At 38.9% G+C, this 25,867-nt stretch overlaps 1 protein-coding gene across 3 annotated transcripts in view; it reads left to right on the forward strand.

Moving 5' to 3' along the window:
- KCNN2 (potassium calcium-activated channel subfamily N member 2) overlaps positions 1–25,867 on the forward strand; it is a 364,561-nt gene that overhangs the window by 216,305 nt on the left and 122,389 nt on the right. For all 3 annotated transcript variants that reach the window (XM_032476518.1, XM_032476516.1, XM_032476517.1), the window contains 3 exons: positions 19,402–19,601; positions 20,439–21,715; positions 22,337–22,432. In XM_032476518.1, the coding sequence (XP_032332409.1) occupies positions 19,580–19,601; positions 20,439–21,715; positions 22,337–22,432 (1,395 nt within the window). In that variant the 5' untranslated portion in view covers positions 19,402–19,579. The remainder of the gene's footprint in view (positions 1–19,401; positions 19,602–20,438; positions 21,716–22,336; positions 22,433–25,867) is intronic.

Here is a 25,867-nt window from a genome sequence, read left to right on the forward strand (position 1 = left end):
GAAAACATGAGTTCCAGGAAATAAAAATGGTTTCCTTGGCCTTGGGCCATTCAAGAACCCTGGAATTTATGGGTCAGTCTTTGATGGCAGTGTCTGCCGTTCTTTGTGTCTAAGCCCCTTGGTCTATTCAGAGGGCAACTCCACTGGTGGCCGTCTCTTTTCCTGCCAATCCCAGGTAAGGAGAATCATCACAAAGGTTCTCCAAGCAACAGTACATGGTGTGGTTTCTCGTGGTCACCTAGACAGCCAGCTCTTGCTGGGATCTTGCTGCCCTGAGCAGCGTATTTGAGAAGGCTTAGGTCTTGGCCATTCAGAAAACCTGTAATCCAGATCCCCTCTTCAGGCCATGGTTTTTGATTTGTCCCAGCCTCTATGCCTTGTCAGGTCATACAGCTTCACTCCGTTATGGTCCGAGTCCCAAATTGCAAATGGGTGCTATTAGACTTGCTCTGAGCAGAAAACATGCCCCGTCCACTGCCTTGTGTGTAGAAAAAAGGTTTAAAGCTACAAATATTTAAGAATTAGAATTAATGTAAAACGTTGGATATTATATTTTCTCTTAAAAACACAAGAACTCTGGCAATATTGGGCCCTCAGACCTCGATGACAACAGCTAGATCTAGCTGAATTGGGTCAGCTTCCTTTAGATGGGGCAGACACTTCTCAGTTACCACGGTCCCTACCACTCCCAACTGTGTTACGCCTTCAGGGCTCTACTTGCTTGTTTCAGGCCAGGCCCCTGTAGGTATTTGAGTTTGTGAAGTATATCTAGAGCTTCAAGCCACAAAGCTCAGTTTATTAGCTTTCCCCGTGCTGCGTAAAGAGAGTCCCAGTTTGAGACACAAAATCCTAGCTTCTTCTTAAGAAGAATAAGAGAAGAAGGGGAAAAAAAAAACTATCAATTTTTCACTCATCCTCCACCACATACAACAGAAGAAACTTTGTTTAGAAAAGGTGAAACATTTGTATTATGGATACATGATTCAATTTAGGATTTGAATTCAAGACTTTCTGCCTCCAACATCCAAGTATTTTCCATTATACAATGAAGAAAAAGCATTATGAAATAAAGTAGAAGTAAACATTTGTCCCAAAAAGGAGATTTTATTAATTCTATCTGCAAATATTTAACTTCCTCTATGAGAAGAGAAACTGAAATGATCACTTGCCAAAAAGATTGAGCAGACTGTCGATGCTTGTGTTCTTTTTAAGCTGTCCCAGCCTCTCATTTGCCAACCAAAATACAATGGGGTACAAAAATATTTTCATTATTTGCATCTAATTGATTATGTGCCAAATGATTATGCTCTGAAGATTGCTGTGTACGTGTGTGATGTTGTTACCGAAAGATCGGCCCGTGTTCCTGACGAGCCAAATAACTCAGAGACAGGGTCTTAGAGCTTAGAAGAAAAGAGGCAGCTTTATTGCTTTGCCGTGCAAAGGGGACTCACAGCAGCCTGGTGCCTTTAAAACTGTGAACTCCCTTGGGGTTGGGGCTTAGTGATTATATAGACAAACGTGTGCTAACATGAAGGTGATAACAGTCAATAAGGGTCCTGGGTGAAAATTTCTTCTAAATCTTGGTGAGTCAGTTTTGGCATCATGGGACCATCTGGTGATCTGGAAGGTCATCAGCCCGGAGCTGCTTTATCTGGTTAGACCCATCCTGTGTCACAGAGGAACTCTGAAGGGTCTGGTCCTTTTCCTGAATTGATCATTCCATGACTCTCTTCCTGAAAAACGACTCAGAAAACATGACTATAAATTTTAGTTGTCAGAGCAAAGTGAAAACAGCAAAGTCAACAACCTTAGCTTTAACGAAGGGCCTGGGGCTGAGAGCGGTGTCCAGTCAGTCAGATTTGCTGATCATTCTAAAAGCAAGCAGTAAGCATACAGCCAAGAATTTGTTAGCCTAAGTGTGGCCATTCTATTATTTCTCCTTCAGAATCTCACACACACTCACACAAAGACACACACATACCTTTTCCGTGGTTGATATTGCTTTCCCAAGCAGATGTCTTTCATTAAAATGATCATTAGCCAGAGTATCATATAAATAATATTATAATATAAATTTCTATAAAATATATCATTAAAGAGATTTTACTCATAAAATACTATTGACGGAAGTTTATAGACTTTTCTTTTCTTAGTCTTGGTTTTATGGCCAAAATCCTAGCAAAAGGATAACAGCCAGCACACACTAAGGAAAGATGTGTCAGCATCCATAACAAAACCAACCTTCACACCAAAAGCATTTGACACAGAATCTACACAGGGACATTCCCATATAGAAACAGCCCTTGAAGACCATAGTAGATAACTGTTTCTCCTAAATTCATAGAGAAATGTAAGTAAAATGAAAAAGGAGAGGAACTATACCCAATTAAAAAAAAACAAAATAAATCCCCTGAAAGAACAAATAATGATAGACCTCAACAGTCTACTAGACTCCTAGTTTAAAAAGGAGGTAATAAAAATGCTAAATGAACTAAAGACTGGGTAGAAATGCAGATCACTGTACCAAGGAACTAGAAGCTGTAAAGAGGAACCAATTAAAACAATACAACTCAATGTTGAGATTAAAAAAACCAATCTAGAAGCAATGAAATCTCCACTTTATAAAAACTGTTTGAAGTAATAAATGAACTCAGCAAGGTAGCAGGATACAAGATTAATGTACAGAAATCTGTGGCATTTCTTCACACTAATAATGAAATATCAAAAAGAGAAAATTAAAAAAACCCAATCCCACTTAAAATCACTCTCTCTCTCTCTCACACACACACACACCCCCAAACAAAACTACCTAAGAATAAACTTAACCAAGGAGGTGAAAGACCTGTACACTGAAAACTATAAAATATTGTTAAAGGATATTGAAGATGATTCAAAGAAATGGAAAATATCCCACACACTTGGGTTGGAAGAATTTGTATTATTAAAATGGCCATACAACCCAAAGCAATCTACATATTTAATGTAATGTCTATCAAAATACCCATGACATTTTGCATAGAACTAGAACACATAATCCTAAAATTCATATGGAACCACAAAAGACCCTAAATTGTCAAATCGATCCTGAGGAAAAAGAACAAAGCTGGAGGCATAACTCTTCTAGACTTCAAACAATACTACAAAGATGTAGTAATCACAACAGCATGGAACTGGCACAAAAATAGACATATAGATCAGTGGAACAGTATAGAGAGCCCAGAAATAAATCCACACATCACACACCTATGGTCAATTAATCTATGACGAAAGAGACTAGAATATACAATGGATAAAGGACAGTCTCTTCAACAGGTAGTACTGAGAAAGCTGGACAGCCATATGTAAATCAGTAAAATTAAAACACTCTCTCACACCGTATACAAAAATAAACTCAAAATGGTTTAAAGACATAAATATAAGACTTGACACCATAAAACTGAAGGAGAACATAGGCAAGACATTCTCAGACATAAATTGTAGCAATAATTTTTTAGATCAGTCTCCTAAGGAAAGAATAAAGAAATAAAAGCAAAAAGAAACAAACAGGACCTAATCAAACTTAAACATTTTTCCACAACAAAAGAAACCATCAACAAAATGAAAAGACAACTAGGGATGGCAGAAAACGTTTGCAAATGATGTGACCAACAAGGGGTTAGTATTCCAAAATATACAAAGAGCTGATACAACTAAATAGTGAAAAAACAACCCAGTCAAAAAATGGGCAGAAGACCTAAATGGATATTTCTCTAAAGGAGACATATAGATAGATGCCAACAGACACATGAAAAGATGCTCAGTGTTGCTAATTATTAGAGAAATGTAAACCAAAACGACAGTGAGGTATCGCTTCACACCAGTTAGAATGGCTGTCACCAAAAAAGTTTACAAATACTAAATACTGGAGAAGGTATGGAGAAAGGGGAACCCTCCTACATTGTTGGTGGGAATGTAAATTGGTACAATCACTATGGAAAATAGTATGGTGTTTCCTTAAAAAACTAAAAATAAAGCTATCATATGATCCAGCAATCCCATTCCTGGGCGTAAATCTGGAAAAGATGAAATTTTAATTCAAAAAGATACATCCATCCTGATATTCACAGCAGCACTATTTATAATAGCCAAGACATGGAATCAATCCAAGTGCCCATCAACAGATGACTGGCTTAATAAGATGTGGCATATGTACAAAATGGAATATTAATCAGCCATTAGAAAGGAGTGAAATATTGCCATTTGCAGAAACATGGATGAATCTAGAGAATATTATACTTAGTGAAGTAAGTCAGATAAACACAAATGTGTATCACTTATATATGGAATCTGAAAAATAATACATATGAATATATATACAAAACAGAAACAGACTTAGATATAGAAAACAAATTTATGGTTACCAAAGGGGAATAGGTGGGAGGAGGGATAAATTAAGGGTATGGGATTAACGGATACAAACTAGTATATAAAAAAATAGATAAACAACAAGAATTTTCTGTATAGCACAGGGAACTGTATTCAGTATCTTGTAATAACCTATAATGGAAAATAATCTGAAAAAATTTATATGTAACCGAATCACTTTGCTGTACACCTGAAACTAACACAGTGTTCTAAACAAACCATACCTTGATTTAAAAAAAACACATATTAGACTTGTTTTGAATTCAAGGATGACAATAGGGATTATTCAGGTATGCAAAATCACTTGCCCCGTAGTGTGTTTTTTGAGTTCTTACGTTGTCTGCATCTGGATGTGTGTTAAGTTTTGTTTATAAATTCAGTATCAGGTTTTCAAGCAGTTGGTTGTCACCTCTCCGTATCTTGCTATTTTCACTTTATCAGACTCGGTTTATCTTTTTTCTTAGTCTTAGCTTAAGGTTTTGTTTATGTGGAAATCAGACAATCAGGATTACTGAAAACCTGAAAGCTTGCTTAGGAATAACTAGTGTATAGGCTTTTGACATTCATTTTGGCTCCTAAAGGCTGTTGTTTGTTCTTAGTCTTTGGCCAAATTCTGGAAAGATGGGCTACTTGGTAAGAGATTGCTGTATAACTGACTTGTTATGTGTACCTGGTTATTAAGATATAATAATTACTATTTCCCTAATCCTAAAAATATTAATGCATGAATGTACATAAGTAGAAATGAACAAAAGGAAGCTGACGGCCTAAATACATCTTTTTTGAACTGTGACTCAAATAAATAGGATAGGTAGGATTTGGAGGAAATCTCAGGTACAGTTAAAAATCAATGTGAGTTTCTGGATTGGTTCTTGGACCATAAAAAATGGTAATACTGGAAAAATTGATGAAGTTTGAATATGAGCTGTAGCTTAGCTAATAGAATTGCATCCATGTCTATTTCCTGGCTTTAATAAGCAAGCTTGTCATATGAGATGTTAACATTAAGGAGAGCCGAGTGAAGAGTAAACAGAACTCTCTGTGCTGTTGTTAAAGCCTGATTTTCAAAATTTAATAATTTAATAAAGTGTCTTAAAATAAAAATGTGTATGATGAACAACACATTAGCATCCTAGGTTAACGGAAGTTGCATCTCAAAACACAGGCAAAAAATACAAAGAAGTTGAAATCCTGAGTGAAAAATAAATGATTTGGGAGATATATCTAGGACACAAAATACATAAAACAATTAATATTCTAGAAAAAGGAAAAATAAGACTTGAAATATAAATAATAAAAAATAAATAGAAAATACTGTGAACTAGAGAATGACTAGAGCCTTTAGACAGACTCATCAAGTGTGTAGAAGAATTAATGGGGGAAAACACACATACATCTAAATATACCCTAACAAAATTTCCTGAACTCCAAGAATATAAAGAAAATCTTGCAAGCTTCTGATTAGGGGACCAAAGGTTATTTTCATTAGAAAGGAAATCAAACTAGCATCTGAGTTTTCAATAGCAATGCTGGAAGCTGGAATATAGTGAAATAACGTAGGTCAGCTACTCAGAAGAAAAGACTCCATTCCAAGAACCCGACACCTAGAATATACTGAGTTATATTATATACTGAATATACTGAGGATAGACTGAGATAGAATATACTGAATATAATATTCATCTGAAAATAAAAGGACATCCCAGGCATGGAAGGATTTTGAGAGTATGCCCCACTAAGGGAAAATTAAATCAGAACAACATAGTTGAGATAGGGAGTGAAGAGGACTAGAAGACATTGTGATAAACAGTGAATCATACTTATATATGATATACACACAAAAGTACAAATTTATTGGAGGGGTGATGAAAATATGAATAGAAATTGCATTATGAGTGCATTTTAAACTTCTCCAAATCAAAGTCCTATTCTGTAGGAAGATGTTGGTGACCAAATAAAGTTAGAAGAGGGGAAAAAAAGAGCCTAAAATACATTTAATTAAGGATTACAAAATTCCTCATACATATTATTTGGAAACATTATATTTGCAGTGGTTATAGTTTTGAAAAAGCTATTTTTTATTATTTGTTGCAGGAGGTACTGCATGTGGCCTTATTATTTTCAGCTCCCTGAACTATCAGTTTTACCCTTTACATTTGATTTTCTTTAAAAATCTCTTGATTCAATTTCTGTATCTTTATTTCCCCAAAAGCTAATGGGGTGTGATATTTTTGCCCATAGTTCTCCTTTAGCATGGATCATAGAAAAAAATATTTTATATGCTTGCTGTTCCCATAAAATAAATGCAGAAGACTTTATAGAGAACCTTTGTTGTCACATGACTGTGACCACCTTCACCTCCCCACACCCCCTTCAACCAGCGATAGATGAAATAGTTCCAGAGAGTTAAGTGGAATTAACTTTATAGCAAAGTTTAGGAAGCTGTTATTTTAGTTTGCGTAAAGGCCAAAAAGATCATATATTTCCAAAAGGTAACTGTGCAGCTACATTATTGGTAAAACTGGCCCCAATCTGCAGTTCATTTTTAAGTTTGCTCTGACCCATGTAAAAATCTGATAGCCACAATCTGATTCTGGCACAGTTCTTGCCCAAATGATGACAAGCATTTCCATTTTGGGAAAAAAAGAAAAAACTTCAGTGGAGGCCTAATTAATTCTGGGATGGCAGTTAGCATCTGGAGTTCAGGGACAACCTACGCAGAGAATTTAGCAACCTTGATTAAAGACCACAGTAAAGTTTCATTTCCATAAAGTAAAACAAAACAAAGCAAAAAATTAAGTTCACATCTCTAAGATCAGTAATTCATTTTAATACATTAGTAAGAAAGAAATGAGACTTTGATTCTTGGATATTTGTGTAGCCTCTAGGTATTTTTTTTGTTTTGTTTTGTTTTTTTATTCCTAAAGCAACAACTTTAAATTTATGAATTTAATTTGAATTAAACACTAATTTAGCAGACACTTACTGGCCACATCCCATGAATCTGGGGCTGACTGGGATGAGGAATCATTGGTTACAATACTGGGAAGTGCAGAGGTCGGCATGTGAGAGATCGGGAAAGGGCCCAGAAGACGTTCACATACCTGAGCTTTATGGGTTTATTTTCCTTTCTTTTTATTGTATTTTCAAAAATGTATTTATTGCATAAGATTCACCCAGCAAGCAACACCTAAATGCTGCCCTTCATGCCACAGCCACATCCACTTGTCGGCACTTGCCACTACCATCCAGATGGTCTCCTTCCTATATACAGAAAGGAGCATGTAATTTTTTATTTGTGGGATCATACTGTGTGAATTATTCGTTCACTTGGTTTTATGTAATGATAATTCTATTTCTCTACATATAGGTCTTACTGACTCTTTAAAAAACTATTATAGGATGCTCTTTGATGGACATTTATTTTATTCTGTTTTTTTTCCTATAATGTTTCCTACAGTGAACACCACTGTAAATATATCTTTGTGCACGCATATAAATACTTTTAAAGAATAGATTCCTATTAGTGGACTTGTTAAGTGAAAAGATGTTGTATACTTAACATTTTGATGGGTCTTGTCAAATTGGTTTTAAACTGGCTTTACCAATGTACAGTCCTATCTACGGTGTATGAGAAAGCTGGTTTCTTGCATCCTCATCAGTATCAATGTGTAATACAATATTTTTCAATCTAGTAGAACTAAAAATTGTTTCCATTTATATTTCCTTGATTATTCAAAAATCTTTTTTTGCTTTCTTTGACTATTCGAATTTCATCTTCTTTGAAGTGCTCATTTATATTCTTCAATTATTTCTTTGCCCAGTTTGATTATTTTTCTTTATCTCATCAAATTCTTAGACCTTTTAAAAATATGTTTATTGATATTAATCCCTTGTCTGTTAAATACGGCACTTGTCTTTTTGCTTTTGGTCCCTATGGATGTCTTGTAATACTGTAAGATCAAATCAGTGGTCTTTTTCTTTATGGCTGTTGGATTTAGTCACTTGTTTAGGAAAAGCTTCTCTATCTTAAGATCATAAAATCCTATCTGCTTTATTTTCTTCTATACTTCTTTAGTTTTGCCCCTTACATCTAGTGAGTTGTGTTTTTAAGGAGTAGTTAGGTCAGCTACATAAAGAAGGTTTAGAAGACTTTTCTAAACATTTGGTTGAGACAGTTTTCCTTGTTTTTAGAAATTGAACAAGAAAGAACAGAGTGCCTTGTACTTTGAACTTTTTGAGGACATAATCTGTGTCGTATTCATTGGTACCTTCAAATGTGGATGAATTTTTCTCTTGCCCATTTCCTCTTCCGATCTGCTGGGAATTGAGGTCTCTCTAGTTAGTTATCTGAAAGACTTCCTCCTTCTCACTTTTTCTGACCTCTCTTGAAGGCTGTGAAGCCATGATCCTCCTTAAACCTGGGAGAATGAAAGCTGCTTCCAACGAAAATCCAGACAGTCCTCTCAGGAAAAAAAAAAATAAGGAGAAGAGAAAAAAGAAGAGAGATCATAAGGGCCCCGTGAGGACTATATACTTCTAAGACATACAAACAGAGAATACCTTCTTTGCTACTTGTTAAAGGGTTAAAAGTGAACTGCCCCATCTTAGTAAATCCAAGCAAAACTAACTCCTACCCCTCCCTCTGAGCAGAGCTCTAATAAACAAGATCAACACTCAGGCAGGCTAAGGAAGAAAGTGGCACCCCATCAGTTATGTCAGAATTTACTACTTGTAGGTAAAGCCCCATTTTAAAACTGCCTTCTCTCTGTTGTTCTCCAAAGTCCTGATTTCGGGATAAGCAAAATGCTAAAATTTAGAACAGGAAATATAAGAGTTCTTTATCTTGGAACTCTGCTTAATAACCTAGAAAATCTTTTTGATTAATCTTATTTCAATGGCTTAGTACACGTCATATAATTTATCTTCAAGAACAAAGTGTTCTGTTTCCTATATCTTTTCTTTTCCCCCCAGTGTCCATGGGATCACTAAAAAAAGTAAAAAAAAAAGAAACTTTTGTTCTTAGAAAAGTAGTTAGTACATTTAAACAAAAAACATGACCTGTATCTTGGCTAAATATATAAACAAATAAAAAAAATCCATGAATAAATTAGTTCTTCAAGTAAGAATGGGAAATGTGAGGAATTTTGCATTCCTCTGATTTAATTCCCAACTCCAAGCTCCCCTAGACAACCATTCATGAGACAGCTTTGAGCATTGGCTTAGCTTTCATTAGAGGGCCTCTGACTCCCTTGGTCTCTCTTTTGAAGTGAGCATTGAAGTAAGTCTGATCCTGGTGCTACAGTCACTAGTCACTATCAAATGAGACCCCTGCCACCTGCACAGTGCCTGCCTTGTGCCATGTCTTCTTGACTGCTGAGTCCTTAAGATGTTGGCTTCTAACATCCAGGCCACATGCTGTGGGCTGGGTGCAGAGTGCACTTCTGCTGCCAACCCTCAGGACTGAGAGCGTATACTTCCCAAGTTGCTACAGACGACCTGTTAATAAAGGCTTTAGTCTCACCATGCTGGAAGTATTGGTCTGAACTACTGAAGGGTAATAGAGCTAACATACTGCAGAGAAATTCATTAATGGCCACAAGGAACCATTGCAAGTCATCTTCAGAGAATGCTGTGGTCTTAGGTCCTGTGCACTGTCTGTTAGAATCATATGATGACAATGATTGTTAACTGGAGAGTTGAGTACAAAATATACCTGATCTATTATTTACATGTGAATAAGAGGTATCTATGTTCCACAATTAAAATAAAAATACCACAGCTTATTTTTCAATTAAAATTCTTCTGGGTATTTACTGAATCATGATATTTCTAGGATAAGCCACCTAGAGTTGGGGGAAAAGTCTTGAATTCACAAATGCCTCAAAATGAATAGATAATGGTCACTTAAGAAAACTCATTCCTGCTTCTCTATAATTTTATCTCATGTTGCTTAAGCAATATTCATTGTGTGTGTGTGTTTAATGGAGGTACTGGGGATTGAACCCAGGACCTCATGCATGCTATGCACGTACTCTACCACTGAGCTGTACCCACCCTCTAGCATTATTTGTTTTAAATTGATACTTTAATTTGAGCATTCAGTTTTGTTTGGCGATTTCTTTCATTGTTTTTAACAACTTTTTGAGGTATAATTCACATACTATACAATTTGCCTGTTTTAAGTCTACAAATTAATGACTTGGGGTATATTCAAATTTATATGACTGCTACCACAATCTAATTTTAAAATATTTTTATCACACCAGTAAGAAGTACTGTACTCATTAACAGTGAATCCCCATTGACTACCTCCTCCTCACCCCCAGTGTAAGACAACCACTAATGTAACTTTTGTTTATAGCTTTGACTATTCTGGACATTTCCAATTGATGGAATCATACAATATGTAGGCTTTTGTGACTGGCTTTCCTTCATATATTTTCAGGTTTCCTCCATGTTGTAGCATGTATCAGAATTTCATTTCTTTTTACTGATGAATAATACTCCATTGTAAGAATATACCACATTTTATTAAGACATTCACCAGCTGAACTGTTTCCACTTTTTGGCTGTTATAAATAATGCTGCTTTAATAGTCATGTACAAGTTTTGTGTAGAAGTATATTTTCATTTCTCTTGACTATGGACTTAGGAATAGAATTGCTGGGTAATATGGTAACTTCACATTGAATATTTTAAGGAACTGCCAAACTGCTTTCCAAAGCTGCCATATACCAGTTCACATTCCCACCAGCAATGTATGAGCGTTAGAATTTCATCGTGTCCTCTCCAACACTTGTTATTATCTGTCTTTTTTATCATAGGCATCTTAGTGGGTATGAAGTGGTTATCTAGTTGTAGTTTTGATTTCCATTTTCCTAGTGGCTAATGATGTTCTGTATTTGTTTTTGTGGGCTTATTGATCATTTTTATATCTTCTTTGGAGAAATGTCTATTCAGAGACTTTGCCTTTGGGTTATTTATTCTTTTTATTATGGAGTTAAGAGAGTTCTTTATATAGTCTGGATACAAATCCCTTTTCACATCTGTGATTTGCAAAAATTTTCATCCACTCTGTAAATTGTCTTTTTACTCTCCTGCTAGTGTCCTATGAAACACAAAATTTTGATGAAATCGTGTATATATATATATATATTTTTTTTCTTCTGTAGCTTATTGCTTTTAGTGTCATGTCTAAGAGACTGTTGCCTAATCCAAGGTCACTCACCCATATGCTTTCTTCTAAGAGTTTTATAGTTTTTGTTCTTACATTTAGGTCTTTGATCCACTTTGAGTTAGTTATTCTGTATGGTGTATAAAAAAGTCTAAATTTGCTTTTTACATGTGGATATCTAGTTTTTCTAGTGTCCTTTGTTGAAAAGACTATCTCTGTTCCCATTGAATTATCTTGGCACCCTTATCAAAAATCAATTGACTATAAATGTAAAGGTTTATTTCTGGACTCTGAATTCTGTTCCATTAATCTATATATCTATCCTTAATCCATAATACATTATCTTGACTACTATAGCATTATTACAAGTTTTTATTCAGCAAGTTTGAGTCCTTAAATTATGTTCTGCTTTTTCAGAATTGTTTTGAGTATTCTGGGCTACCTGCATTTCCATATGAATTTTAGGATCAGTTTGTCAGCTTCTCCAAAAAATCATCTAGGATTTTGAAAAGAATTTGACAGAATCTTTAGATCAGTTTGGGGAGTATTGACCTCTCCATCTGCTGAGGTCTTCTTTAATTTCTTTCAACAATATTTTTAGTTGTGTACAAGTTTCATATTTTTGTTAATATATTATGAATTTTTAAATTGTATCTCACATGAAATCATTTTTTAAATTTCATTTTAAAATTACTCATTGCTATTGTAGAGAAATACAGTTGACTTTTTAAATATTAATCTTGTATCCAGAAATATGTTGAATTTACCTATTCTAATATATTTTAGTGGATTCTTTAGGATTTTGTGTATATAAAATCATGTAATCTGTGAATAGAGATAGTTTTACTCTTTTCCATGTGGATGCAAATTTTTCTTTTTCTTGCCTGTTAGAATTGGCTAGAACTTTAAGTATAATATTTAATAGAAGAAAGAAAAGATATTGTCTTGTTTCTGATCTTAGGAGGGAAGCATTTAGCCTTTTACCAGTAAGTATGATATTAGCAGTGAATTTTTCATAGATGCCTTTTATTGGGTTGAGAAGGTATCCTCCTATTTCTAGTTTGTTGATTGTGTTTGTTATAAAAGGTTTTTGAGTTCTGTCAGATGTTTTTGCTGTGTCTATTAAGATGATTATATAGTTTTTGTGCTTTATCCTGTTGATATGTTTTATTATACTAATTGATTTTTAGATGTTAAGCCAACTTTGCATTCCTGTGATAAGCCCTATTTAGTCATAGTATATAATTTTTATATGTTGCTATATTCAATTTGATTATATTTTGTTAAGAATTTTGCATCTATATTCATGAATGGTATAAATGATATCAATCTCTAGACTTCTTTTCTTGTCATATCTTCAAGTTCAGTGATTTTTTTTTTTTTTTCCTGTCAACTCAAATCCACTGTTGAGCCTGTCTAGTGAATTCTTCATTTTGGTTATTGTCCTTTTCAACTCCAGAATTTCCATTTTGTTCTTTTTAACAATTTCTATCTCTTTATTGGTATTCTCTGTTTGATGAGTCATTCTTTAATATGGTTCAGTGCTGGGCTTGTGAACTAAGCTGGCGTGCTAGATATGCCACGCAAGTTTTTCAAAATGTTGGAACAGGGATGTTCTGCTTCCCCCTGAATAACATGGTTGTGAATATGAATCCTAGAACTGCTACAGCCATTTTTCCTACTAGAAGGTAAATTAATATGACAATTAAGCCAATATATATGGAGGACAGTGACAAGGAAATATCTGAAGAAAGTAGCTGGAACCTTGATGATGTCTTAACCTTCAAAACAAACAGCAGTGAGGTCTTCCCTAATTATGATATTTTCAGTTAAGTGGGCCAAGAAATGCTCCTTGTTAAGAGAACTTGTGAACAAAAGTATCCAATAGTTTTAACTAATTAAAACATTTTTGAGAAGGACTCAATCTAAGTAGCAAGGGCAAAACTGTAAAAGTGAGTTTTGCTATTTTCTTTGTCTAGTATATATCTGTTGTGTTTTTTCTGATATATTATATCATTTGCATAATTTTGTATCATCTAGATACAAACAGTAGAAAAAAGTGCTACTAAATTTACAGATAAAACAGCAACAATACAGAATAAAAGTCATTTTTAAGAAAAAACTGGTTTATTAGATGAGGATGAATATGCAAACCTTGAGGAAGATTTATCAGCATTTAGAGTGTTTTGCTGCTGAGAACATTGTTATGTTTAATTCTACTTAGACAAGCATGTTTTTCTCTTTATATGAGTGGGCACCATCTCTCTCCTTGCCCTAAGACAATTATTTAGGGGTAGGTATTTATAAATAGTTCCAGAAAGGGGGCTAATGATATAAAGATAGACGAAGGATGATTGATAAATTTCCTGCGCCTGTTTGGCAAGAGATGGAAAAGGAAAACACAGTGTGTTGATGAATAACACATGGGAGTGAAGTTAACAGGAAAAGAGAAAAAATAACTAATGCATTGTGTGTCCTAATCCTGTAAGAGAGGGGAAAATGATGATGGGAAAAATACGTTGCATTTCAGAGGGAAAGTAAATTTCAAGAATTTTTTTTTAAAAGGATCTCCTTTTTAAGTCTTTGGGATTTTTAAAAAAAGTTTATGTATTATTTTATTTTGGGGGGGTAAAGGGAAGATCATTAGGTCTATTTATTATCAGGTTTTTTTTTTTTTTTAACGAAGGTACTGGGGATTGAACCTAGGCCCTTGTGCATGCTAAGCACATGCTCTACCACTTGAGCTGTACCCTCCCCCAACTTTAAGAACTTTTGAAGACTCATTACTCAAAGTTCAGACTTTGAGCACTGAGCTGGGACGAAACTCTGGGGATCACCAAGTGGAAGCTTTGACCTCCATACTTAGGAATGTTTTTGCATTTCTTTGATCCCACTTTTTTGCCAGCTCTACTCCTGCTCTAAGACACACTAGTTTATCTCTCCTTGTGCATGGCACAGAGCCCTGCCTCCTTTCTCTCATTCCGCTGCTGTTTGGCATGAAGGGAGCTGCAATGTGAAGACACTCTGCAGCACACAGAGGAGCTAGGCTGGATCCCTGCAGGACTGCATACAAGTTCTTCTAAGCCATAGGGCAAGGAGCTTGAGCCTTTTCTCCCTTATTACAGAAAAAGCCAAAATGCACTCTGTTAGTGCCACTATCCATACTCTTCAGTGGCCTTCAGCTTCTGTGGTTACTGTTGCCAAAAATGAGAAGTGTCCAGGCTGCCAGCAAAGTAGGCAGAAGGCCGTCTAAATAGACTGGAATCTGTACTTTTAAAAAATATTTAATAGGCACCTCGCACCTGCATGCATACAGCACTGCTGTTTCATCCACACTTGTATTAGATCCTCATGAATTATTCTGTTGATCAATTAAGTTAACAATCTCAGTATTTAAGGATCTCAGAATCCCAGTCAAGCCAAAGAGGAAATGTCCATAATGTCCTTCAAAGGTAGTGAATGGTAATGATAAGCTACTGCTGTGTGTTCCTTGACTGCTGGTGGAGTACAAGCCTGTATGAGTTAGGTTATTCTTCTGCTATGGAGGAAAGGCTAGAAGAGTGTTAAACCGACTCACCCGACAGACTCAAAAGACTGTATTTGAAGTCTGGCTTTTCCTTGCTACTCACTAGCTGTGTGACCCAGGGTAGCCCAGGCACTGCATCTCAGGCATTATCCTCACCTATAAGAAGGAGATGATCACAAACCTCCCCTATCTTCCATAAAGGTTTTTGAGAGCTGCAAATAAAATAGCACATGCGAAACTGCTTTATAAATGAGAATGTGCTATCCGCTAAGTCTTTTTTTTATGACTTTCTCAATTTGGATGTGTGTTTCTAGCTGCCAAGGGGTATTTGTTTATGGAATCCATAGACTGTGTGAACAAAAAATACTGCAAGTGATATCAGTAAACAAAGAATACTGAAGCCATCAAGTCATCAGACAAGGCCGCCACCCCCCCACCCCCCCCCCCCCCCCAGTGAAGATAAGCCTCTGCACCCTGAGGGGACTCAGAATAAGAAAGGACAGGATACTGGCTGTAGATAGCTAGATGCTTGTCAAAGGAATGATTTCAGTGAACCCAAATGTTTGCTCCCTCCCATATATAGAAAAGCACTAAATTCTTTAACTTGAGATGTCTGGCTTTTTTCAGTTAACAAATAATCTTTTAATGTTCCAACTACCTGGTCTTTGTTGTAAAGCTCCTATCTATCCTGACTCCTCCCCTACCTCTTTGGAGCAGCCCCTCAGAGCGATCTGAGAGGCTGTCATCCAAGCTCAAGTCCTCAGAAATGTCTGCCGAATAAAACATAACTCTCAACTTTTAAGCTATGCATTTACTTCAGTCAACAACTGTTATCAAAAGACTTATCATAGCCAATAATTTGAACCTGTTCACCTATGTAATAGTTCAATTCTACTAGCAAAACTGGTGTAAGTTCTATCTTTTTTTCTCTTTTTGCTGGCACTGCTGAGACTTTTATAGATATGCTAATTAGCTGAGAAATGGTAGGAGAAAAGGATAAAAGTAAAAAAAATTTTGGAAAGTAATGATGTTAATGAATAGGCCCTAACATGATAATTAATCCCTGAATAATAGTGGTATTACTAAAAATTAACAAGCCTATCATCAATGAGCTCATTCAGGTCATGATACTTTCTAATCATAATGCAGAAGTAATAAAGAATACATACAACAATTACATTCTAATGTTTTCTCCAACTGTATATTTCTTATGAAGTTAAGACAATGTGTGGTTTAAGAATAACAGTGTTTTAATGTGATGTGTCAGGAAACAAGGAATTACCCTTGGGCTAAGAAAACAACTCTGATATCCCCATTTACATTTACTGCTAAGCAAAGTAAGTTCAGAGAGGCTATGTCTTGTTACAATCTCTGTGATTTGCATCACCAAATAACTTACTTACCTGGGCAAAGAAAAAAGAATTCCAAAAAACATTTACTTGGTAGGTCAGAATATCTATCAGAGCATTTGCTGTGGGAAACAGATGCCCTGGACCCCTGCATCAACTGCTCTGACTGCCTTTGAAATACACCAGAAACATCCAAATTCAACAGTCTTGCTTTTTTAATGAACAAGGAAGAGAGAGAGCACAGACAAATAATCCTTGTGAAGGAGAGAATTATACAAAAATTGGGATAATATAAATCTGAATAAAGTAAGGGATCAACGTGCAAAGGGCCTGAAGCTTTTCCCCAAGCCCCTGTGGTCTGGGCAAACAATTTTAACACTGTTATTCTTTGTGGGGTACTTGGGTGGGGGAGTGTTATGTATATGTGCATGTTTACAGGCTTGAAATACAACCCATATGGGAAAGAAATCTTCCTAGTTCATAAAGAAAAAACCAAAAAAACAGGTAATTTTTACAAAAAAGATAATAGAAATAAAGGCATTTAATTGATTGGATTTGAAATGCATTTTGTGGATGAGTATGACCTCTGGTGTTAAACTAGGGAAATTCCAGCACATACATCTTAAGGGCAGAAAGAGAAGCAAATACAATTTTCCAAAAGCTAATCATTGGAGGTTGCAGGCTTTTGTATTGACCTTTCTTTCAGCCTTTCTTATTCCCTCCCTCCTTCCCTCCTCACTCTCACAAATATAAATGAATATTTACTATGTGGAAAGTACTATCCACAGGGAAGATACTGTCTTTGTTGTTCTAACTGCTTAATTTTACATGTTACATTAACAATCCCCTATAGGGAAGAAAGGCTAAATTATAGTATACTATATTAAAAGTTTACATAGAATACTTGAACTCTGTTAACTTTACAAAGAGGCTTGATGAAAATAACTTCTTAGATGTGTCCGTCTTAACTAGATAGTGTAAAATGCCCCAATAATGTTATTAGGATTCAGACTCAAAACATAAAGTTGTTAGGACATCTTGTGATTTTTCATCGTCATACAAATACAGGATTATAACACTCTCCAAATACAGACATTTATTAGCAAGATGATTTTTTGAGTGTGTGACAACTAAATGATTCCTTAAAACAAGGAACAGAGATAGCAAGGACGAATAATTCCTGTGATAAAGAGATAAAAAATGATAAATATCTGACTGATTTGCTCTCCTCTCTCTCCAACCACAGTGGGTTTCAAATTACTATATTATTTCATGAAGTTTTTCAGAATATTGGCTAGGTGGAAGCACCTACGGTAATCTGAGTTTTGGTATTCTGACAGTTTTACATGCCATGGATGAAATCCTCATTTCTTTCTTACCTTTTACATCCTATCCTCCACGTGAACCCCCTTTGTGAGTAGTGGGAACTCCATCATTGCCATAAATCTCAGCATACATCATGTTTCTACATGATGAATGGCACTGCACTTAATCCCCTACTTAAGGCATAGGATACACATGGCAAAAGATACAGTATTTTTTCCCTTTCATTTTGTTTATGGAACCTCTTTGGAGCCTTAAATTTGCTGTTTGAGAGTCAGTTTGACAAAAGAAGATGCAGACATTACTTTTTTAAAATGACATTTTAATAACTCTAGAATCTTATCTACTTTCACGCTGTTAACAATTACTGTGATATTTGGGGGAGGATTGATGTAATCTTTCCTCTAAATTTACGAAACACTAATGAAAGTATTAATTTACTGTGATAATACTTCTTTGATGTGTTTAGATTTGGAAAGATAAATCAAACTTTTTCACTTAATCAGTTACATGTAGCAACTAGAAGGATATATAGTTGTTATAAAGTGAAAATAAATGTTATTATGGATTTTGTGCTTGAGTTGAATTTTGTTTCACACCAGAAGGTGAAATACTTTTATTTTGGAAGCTTTCATTGTTACTTCAGATTACTCATTAGAATTGTTTTTAATAGTCATGCTCACCACACAATTCATGCAGATCCACTCAACTGTCTTACAGATTCTACCAGCTTCAAAATTCTAAACAAGCTTTATTGAATTGCCAAAAAATCAGAATTAAAAATAAAATGCTATTTCCAATTTTTAGCCATTCAAATTATATTCTTGACCAAGACTACTGAGAAATACAAGTTCTGTGGGACTAAAAGCAATCCTCTCCCCTTTTTCTTTTGGATCTGTTTACTTGCATGTACAAAAAAAATTGTTTAACCCAGGTCCAAAGGATATCCTAAAATGAATTATTCACCCCATGGCATTGAAAACACACTCTCTTAAGAGCAGGTACCTGGTAAGCAGCTTTAGGGCAGCTGCCGAGTAGAATATCAAGAAATTGGATCCAGGTGAGAATTCCAATTACCTAATGAGAGTGATCCGCTTTCACGTTAACTTCTTGGTCTTTCTGTTTCGTTGTAAGTGCTATCATAAAAATCATGCTTTAAAATCACAATTTAAAATAAAAAAAAATTCCAACTGGCCGATTTCTTTCGCTCCCCTTTTCGGGAGACAGTAATCTCAATTTACCTAAAGAAATAAGAAGGATAAAGACTTAAGATGGGGCAGTAACAAAGAACTCTCGAAAGGGTCCCCTACTGCTTTGTGTTGGTATATCACCTAAAAGAACATAACACAGGAAATTTGTGAGGCACAAAATACAATTTTTTATTCGTTTATTAGCAAATAAATATACCTAACTCTAGCAAAACTCCAGCATTGTCTCCAGGCAGCTATTATTCAGCCCAGGTTATCATTATTAATAATTTCCTAGCCAGGCTGTGACTACCGGGGTGAATCAGCCCGCGCAAGGCCCGTCTCCATCCGTGCCGCCGCAGTCAGGGCTTGGCAGAGAAGATGCTCGGTGTTTGCGCATCAGTGATCCGCCTTTGCTTTGTGTCTTTGCTGCAGGTGGGGAGGAGGAAGAGGAACAGAAGAGGAGCTGGTGGCCGGGTCGCTGAGCAGCTCCTAGACCCTCAAGCAAGCCTCCTCTCCTCGGCAGGAAAAGCTCGCGGACCTACCAGCTGGGGTGGCCAGAGGGCCAGAGCGCCGCAGCCCAGGACCCAGCGGCCGGGGGCGCCAGCCCCTCATGTTCCGCAGAAGGCAAAAATGTGAGCGGCAGTAGCTGGGAAAGCCCTCCGCCCCCGCCAGGGGGACCCGGGAAGCCCGCGCGGGCTCCTCCCGCGGACGGAGGGGATCCCCTCCTCCGGCCCCGCCCCCATCCTCCCCCGGCCCGGGCGCCGAGGCAGTTAACCCTACCCGCGCCGCAGTGCACTCAGGCAAGAGCGCAGCGCGGCACAGCCAATCCAGACTATCAGGCGCTAGCGCCCAGCAGTGGGGAAAGATCCGGTAGCCGGGCCCGCTCGGATCGGCCAAACCGAGGCTCAGGCCCTGGGGTTCTCACAAGCCTTAATGTACTGACTTAGCTAGTCGCCCAAGTTTTTCTCTCCAAAGCGGGTGCCCCCGCAGTTATTTGGCGGGCAGCCGGCAGCCCACTCTCCACGGTACCATTGGGAAGAAGTGGGCGTGGGGCGAGGGGGTGGTTGTTCTGCAGCTCTGAGAGGCGTGCAGGTGGGCGGAGGAGTGGCCCGGGTTCAGCACTATTCCCTTGCTTGACCCCTGGCTGAGGTGGCCCAAAGTGCTGCAGTGCCCCACGCAGGTGATCTACACTGCGTGTCCGACACTAGTTAGGGGGGGCGGCGGCACGAGAAGGAGGGACGCCCCTTTCCTTTATCCTCCCCCTACAGACCCGCTGCACTGCCTGGGGGCTCCTCATCCCAGGTGGTGCTCACAGGCGCTCCCAATCAGCAGGTGAAAACACCGCCCTCACCCTGGCCCGGCCTGCGCACCCTAGGATTTTCATCCTGCAGATTCCCTCCTCCCCATCTCTTTCTCACACACGGTCCCCTAAACCGCGCGCGCCGCAAACTCAGTCTTGGTCCCCGCAGGTGATGTCATGCCCATTGTTTTGGTGCGCCCAACCAATCGGACTCGCCGCCTGGATTCTACCGGAGCCGGCATGGGCCCTTCCTCGCACCAGCAGCAGGAGTCCCCGCTCCCGACCATAACGCATTGCGCAGGGTGCACCACCGCCTGGTCTCCCTGCAGCTTTAACAGCCCTGACATGGAAACCCCATTGCAGTTCCAGCGCGGCTTCTTCTCAGAGCAGCCGCCGCCGCCGCGCTCCTCACACCTGCATTGCCAGCAGCAGCAACAGAGCCAGGACAAGCCGTGCCCGCCCTTCGCGCCCCTCCCGCACCCTCACCACCACTCGCACCTCGCGCACCAGCAGCCGGGCAGCGGCGGCAGCAGCCCATGCCTCCGGTGCAACAGCTGCGCCTCCTCCGGTGCCCCAGTGGCGGGGGCGGGGGCGGGGGATAACCTGTCCCTGCTGCTCCGCACCTCCTCGCCCGGCGGCGCCTTCCGGACCCGCACCTCCTCGCCGCTGTCGGGCTCGTCGTGCTGCTGCTGCTGCTCGTCGCGCCGGGGCAGCCAGCTCAATGTGAGCGAGCTGACGCCGTCCAGCCATGCCAGTGCGCTCCGGCAGCAGTACGCGCAGCAGCCGGCGTCCACCTCCCAGTACCATCAGTGCCACAGCTTGCAGCCCGCCGCCAGCCCCACGGGCAGCCTCGGCAGCCTGGGTTCTGGGCCCCCGCTCTCGCACCACCACCACCACCACCCGCACCCGGCGCACCACCAGCACCACCAACCCCAGGCGCGCCGCGAGAGCAACCCCTTCACCGAAATAGCCATGAGCAGCTGCAGGTACAACGGGGGCGTCATGCGGCCGCTCAGCAACTTGAGTGCGTCCCGCCGGAACCTGCACGAGATGGATTCCGAGGCGCAGCCCCTACAGCCCCCGGCGTCTGTCGGAGGAGGTGGTGGCGCGTCCTCCCCGTCTGCGGCCGCCGCCGCCGCTTCATCCTCAGCCCCGGAGATCGTGGTGTCTAAGCCGGAGCACAACAACTCCAATAACCTGGCGCTCTACGGAGCCGGTGGCGGAGGCAGCACTGGAGGAGGTGGTGGCGGCGGCAGCGGGCATGGCAGCAGCAGTGGCACCAAGTCCAGCAAAAAGAAGAACCAGAACATCGGCTACAAGCTGGGCCACCGGCGCGCCCTGTTCGAGAAGCGCAAACGGCTCAGCGACTACGCGCTCATCTTCGGCATGTTCGGTATCGTGGTCATGGTCATTGAGACCGAGCTGTCGTGGGGCGCCTACGACAAGGTACGTAGTCGAACCCCTGCCTTTCTTTCCCGGGCCGCGGAGCCGGACACCGAGTGGTTGGAATAGGCACTGGCGGGAACTCTCTGCCTGCCAGTCCCGAGCCTTCCCACGATTGGAGGCGCCCGCCGGGACAGCGAGCACCGCTCAAACGCGCACCCCTAACCGCAAGGCAACTCTGGAGAGGAAGCCTATCCGCGCGCGGCCAAAGTTCTGTAGGCAGTCAATGCACAGCGCGTTTGGGCACGTTCAGTAGTAGTGGTTTCAGGAGTTGGTGGGGGAAAGCATACTGTATTCCTCTCCTGGTGCTTGCGATGTAGGAGACCCCGTTGAAACCCAAACGCTTAAACTCGGGAATAACTTCCTCTTGGATTTCGAGAGCCAGAAGCTGCCTGTAGGTCTGCGTTGCCGCGGACCTCACTGCTTGGCCTTCCCGGCTCTCATCTCCTCTCACTTCCCATTGAGGCCAAGTGCTGTGATAGATCTCAGAGCCACGATAGGTGCCCCTACCCCTCTCCTCCTCTTGGAAGTTGAGGACCACTTCTTGGGGGCTGACCGACCCCCGAGCCCTGAAAGATGATTAAATGTGCTTCTTTTTAAAAAGCGCTTCTGTCTGTGTTGCAGGCGTCGCTGTATTCCCTAGCTCTGAAATGCCTTATCAGTCTCTCCACGATCATCCTGCTTGGTCTGATCATCGTATACCACGCCAGGGAAATACAGGTAACTTAGGTTCTGCTGTTTATGAATGACTAAAGCCTTGCCGCCAGCCTGGAGAAGTGTAAGGCAGTAGACACTTTCCCCCAGCCCTCGTGTCCTTGCTTGAGGTTACAGAAGACACATGCTGTATTCTTAGCACCTGACCTGTTCTTTCAGGAAGTTAAAAACAAAACAAACAGTGCAGCATGTAAACATGCAGTCGTTTCTGGGATGTATTTGTTAAACCTGTCAGATTTCCCTCTCTCTTCTTTAATAGATCCACTTCTCCATATCAGTCACTGCGTTTGTTTTTCTCAAGACCAGTTATGCACTAGCCTTAATATGTCGGGTAAATGTGTACTCTTGTTTGATACACGTCTTCCTAGTGGGTGGGTCATTATGGACAATTGTGCCCATCTATATCACTGTCACTGGAGAAGAAAATGGGCCCACGATACTCCTTGCTAATGTATATACATAAGACAAGAGGAAAATTCTAACCTTTTCTATATCTTTCAACATTAAAGAAAAGATCTATTGTAAATTTAGGATTCAGATTCTGTATATCTGATAGTTTGGTAGATTCTTAGGTACAATTATTACATTGTTTAAAATGTTATTTAAGAGCAAAGGCCGCTGCCCTTGTAAATGGACTTGTTAGGGAAATGTTTGTTTTAAATGCAGCCAGGAACTCTATTGTTAGGTTTCACTGTTGCTGACAATTTCAGAATACTTCATCTAAAATTCATAGGTCATTTTTTGAGTTGTTTACTTTGCTATAGCTTTCAGTCAAAGGAATATTAAGGTTTGTGAATTAAAATAACTATAGAGTTTTCAAAAATTTAGAGTTAAGATTTTCCAGTTTAGAACTTACACTAATATGCATTTTTTGATTTTTTTTTTTCGAGCAGTTGTTAGGCATTTGTCCGAACTACTAAATCTTCAACTTTAGCCTGCTTTCCTTTAGGAGTTGCCATTAAATTTAAATAGCTTAGTGTAAATTATAAATTAAATTAATTTTAAGTTAGTAATTTGGAAAAAACATACTAAATATGGAAGAAACCAATTTTAACTATTGCCCAAACAAAATAAAAATACACATAGATCCGAATGAGGGGGGAGAAATCACTTCGTCATGCTTTCAAATTTGCAAAAACTTTGAAAAGTGTGATTTTGAAGGAATGAGAACAGAAAATGATAATTAGAAAGAATGAGAAATGTTTAGAAGTAATAAAACTGCGCTGGCCAGACAAGGCAAACACGTTTGAACTCTTTTAAAATTTTAACAATTTACAGAGGTGCATCTTTAATTTAATACTAGTGATTGTGGGCTTTTGAGATTCTTTCAAACATTTTAAAGTTATGCTAAAGTGTAACTTAAATATTATGAGGGTATTGCCTCATTTTGACTTGAAGAGTAGAACACTAAAAGCTGGGGGACGAAATAGGTGTAAGGAACCTTTGACTCATTTTACAGATGAGGAAGTTGAAGTCAGAAGAGATGACCAGCTGGCCAGTTCCCATGGCTAGACAGTACAGAGCATGACCAGCCCTATTCTAGGGTCAAGCCCAGGATGTTTCCTGCTGGGCTCTGCTACTGCTTGCCAGCAACCCTGAAACATGGGTTTATCTTTGTGGTTCCTCTCTAAATCTAAAAGTTGGGTATATCATTAGGGTTAAATTTAAAAGGTGACTCTGAAATCTCCTTAGGTATTTTTAAAAATCAAATAACCTAATTTTCTTGTTTGCTCATTTCTTAGAGACCAGAGTAGTTTTACTTAACTCACCCTGGAAAGAGACCTTGCTGTTTTTTTGGGGGGGGGAGGGGTGTTGGGTTTTGTTTTGTTTTGTTTTGTTTTGTTTTTTCAATTCAACGTCAGCTTTCATATTATTCCTGTTCCTTCTGAAAAACACACAGCTAAACAAGCATTCATGGCAGGAGGACATTTGATAGTATTCACATCAGGAACAGAGTGTCTTCCTGAAAACACTGACTTTTTAGGAATTATGGGGAGATTTTTTTTTTAAATAACTTATATGAGTTTAAGAATGGCGAAATGTCAATGTGTTCTAAAAAAAATTTTTTTTTTTGATACCATATTAGAATTCTTAACACTTAGAGAAACAAATTCAGGAAGTCCTATTTTTATAGATTATTTCGCACTTGAAAGAATCCCACCCCTGGCTAGTTTTGAGGAATATTTCTGTTTTACAAATGCATAGATATATTGATTAGATATGTATAGCATGGGTGATAAAAATGAGGACATGGATTCTTTTTCTTAAGGCTTGTAAGCACAGTGAACCTCTTTATTGCTAGGGCAATGTAAACCTCACAAAAAGTCAGATTTTTATGATTGGGTTTATCTGACGTAACATGGTTTCTATTAAAACAGACTTAAGATAATTTCAAAATAGATGCATGGGACATAGCATTTAATTTTTTTTTTTTTGGATGTAGCTTTTACATTCAGTGTTTAGTCCAGAGGCATTTTTTTCCCCTCAAGCTGAAGCTCCAAATTCTTATCTGAGATGCTTTTAAAATATATATATATATATAAAATGGGAAAGGATCAAGTAAATATGGAGACCCTGAGCTAAAAGTCAGGAGCCAGAAAAATACGTTCTACTTCATCCGGAGAATAAAGTCAGATGCTGTTGAAATAGTTACTCTAAAACACAGTAAAAGCAAGTTCGCAAGCTAATGTATAGATGTGTGGAAAATGATGAATTGTGCCTTTTTTTTTACTTATAGGTGTGCTTCTTTCATAAATTTCAAGCAAATAGGCACTTGTAGGTTTACTGTTAAGAATTCCAAGCATATCAATTAGCTTTGAGTTGAGGCCCTGTATGTAGGGCTTATGCTGCCATTCCAGGTGTACCCTTGGATGTAGCATATAGTCTAATGTGACACTTACTCTCTTTCTTTTTAGTGTAACTGTAGGATGATTGGACAGTGACAGCTAGCTAGTGTGGGTTTCTGGTACATGGTAGGATTTCTCACTGCATTCAGAAAAAGTGTTATAGCCAACATTCTGGCTCTCTCTTCACCGGAATTGTTTTAATGAAGCCTGGGGAGGCCCTGACATTTCCATAGAGAACCTTGGTAAGCACATCAATGTGACCTTTTATAAAATGTTTATACACACACTATCAAAATAAGATGGTTCAGGTGAGTCATGGATGGAAGTGCCTGAATTTAAATAGTGTGATGGGAAGGCTTTGTAAGAACTTAGCTCAGTACATTACAGCTTTGGTGTCATTTTTCAGTACCACAGACAGCTCAGTGCACCAGGCTCTAGTTTGTTCATTTCACTAATTACTTTTATACCCCCCAACCAAAAATGAAATCACTTTTTTGGGGGGAGGGGAGTTCAGAATGCTTATATAAAATCATTTAGTGAGAGCAGTTTTTCAGTTAAGAGGATATTAGACTTTTTCAACTAGACATTTGGCCTT

This window comes from Camelus ferus, chromosome 3, assembly GCF_009834535.1.
Source record: "Camelus ferus isolate YT-003-E chromosome 3, BCGSAC_Cfer_1.0, whole genome shotgun sequence".
In the NCBI taxonomy this organism is placed as follows: Eukaryota; Metazoa; Chordata; class Mammalia; order Artiodactyla; family Camelidae; genus Camelus; species Camelus ferus.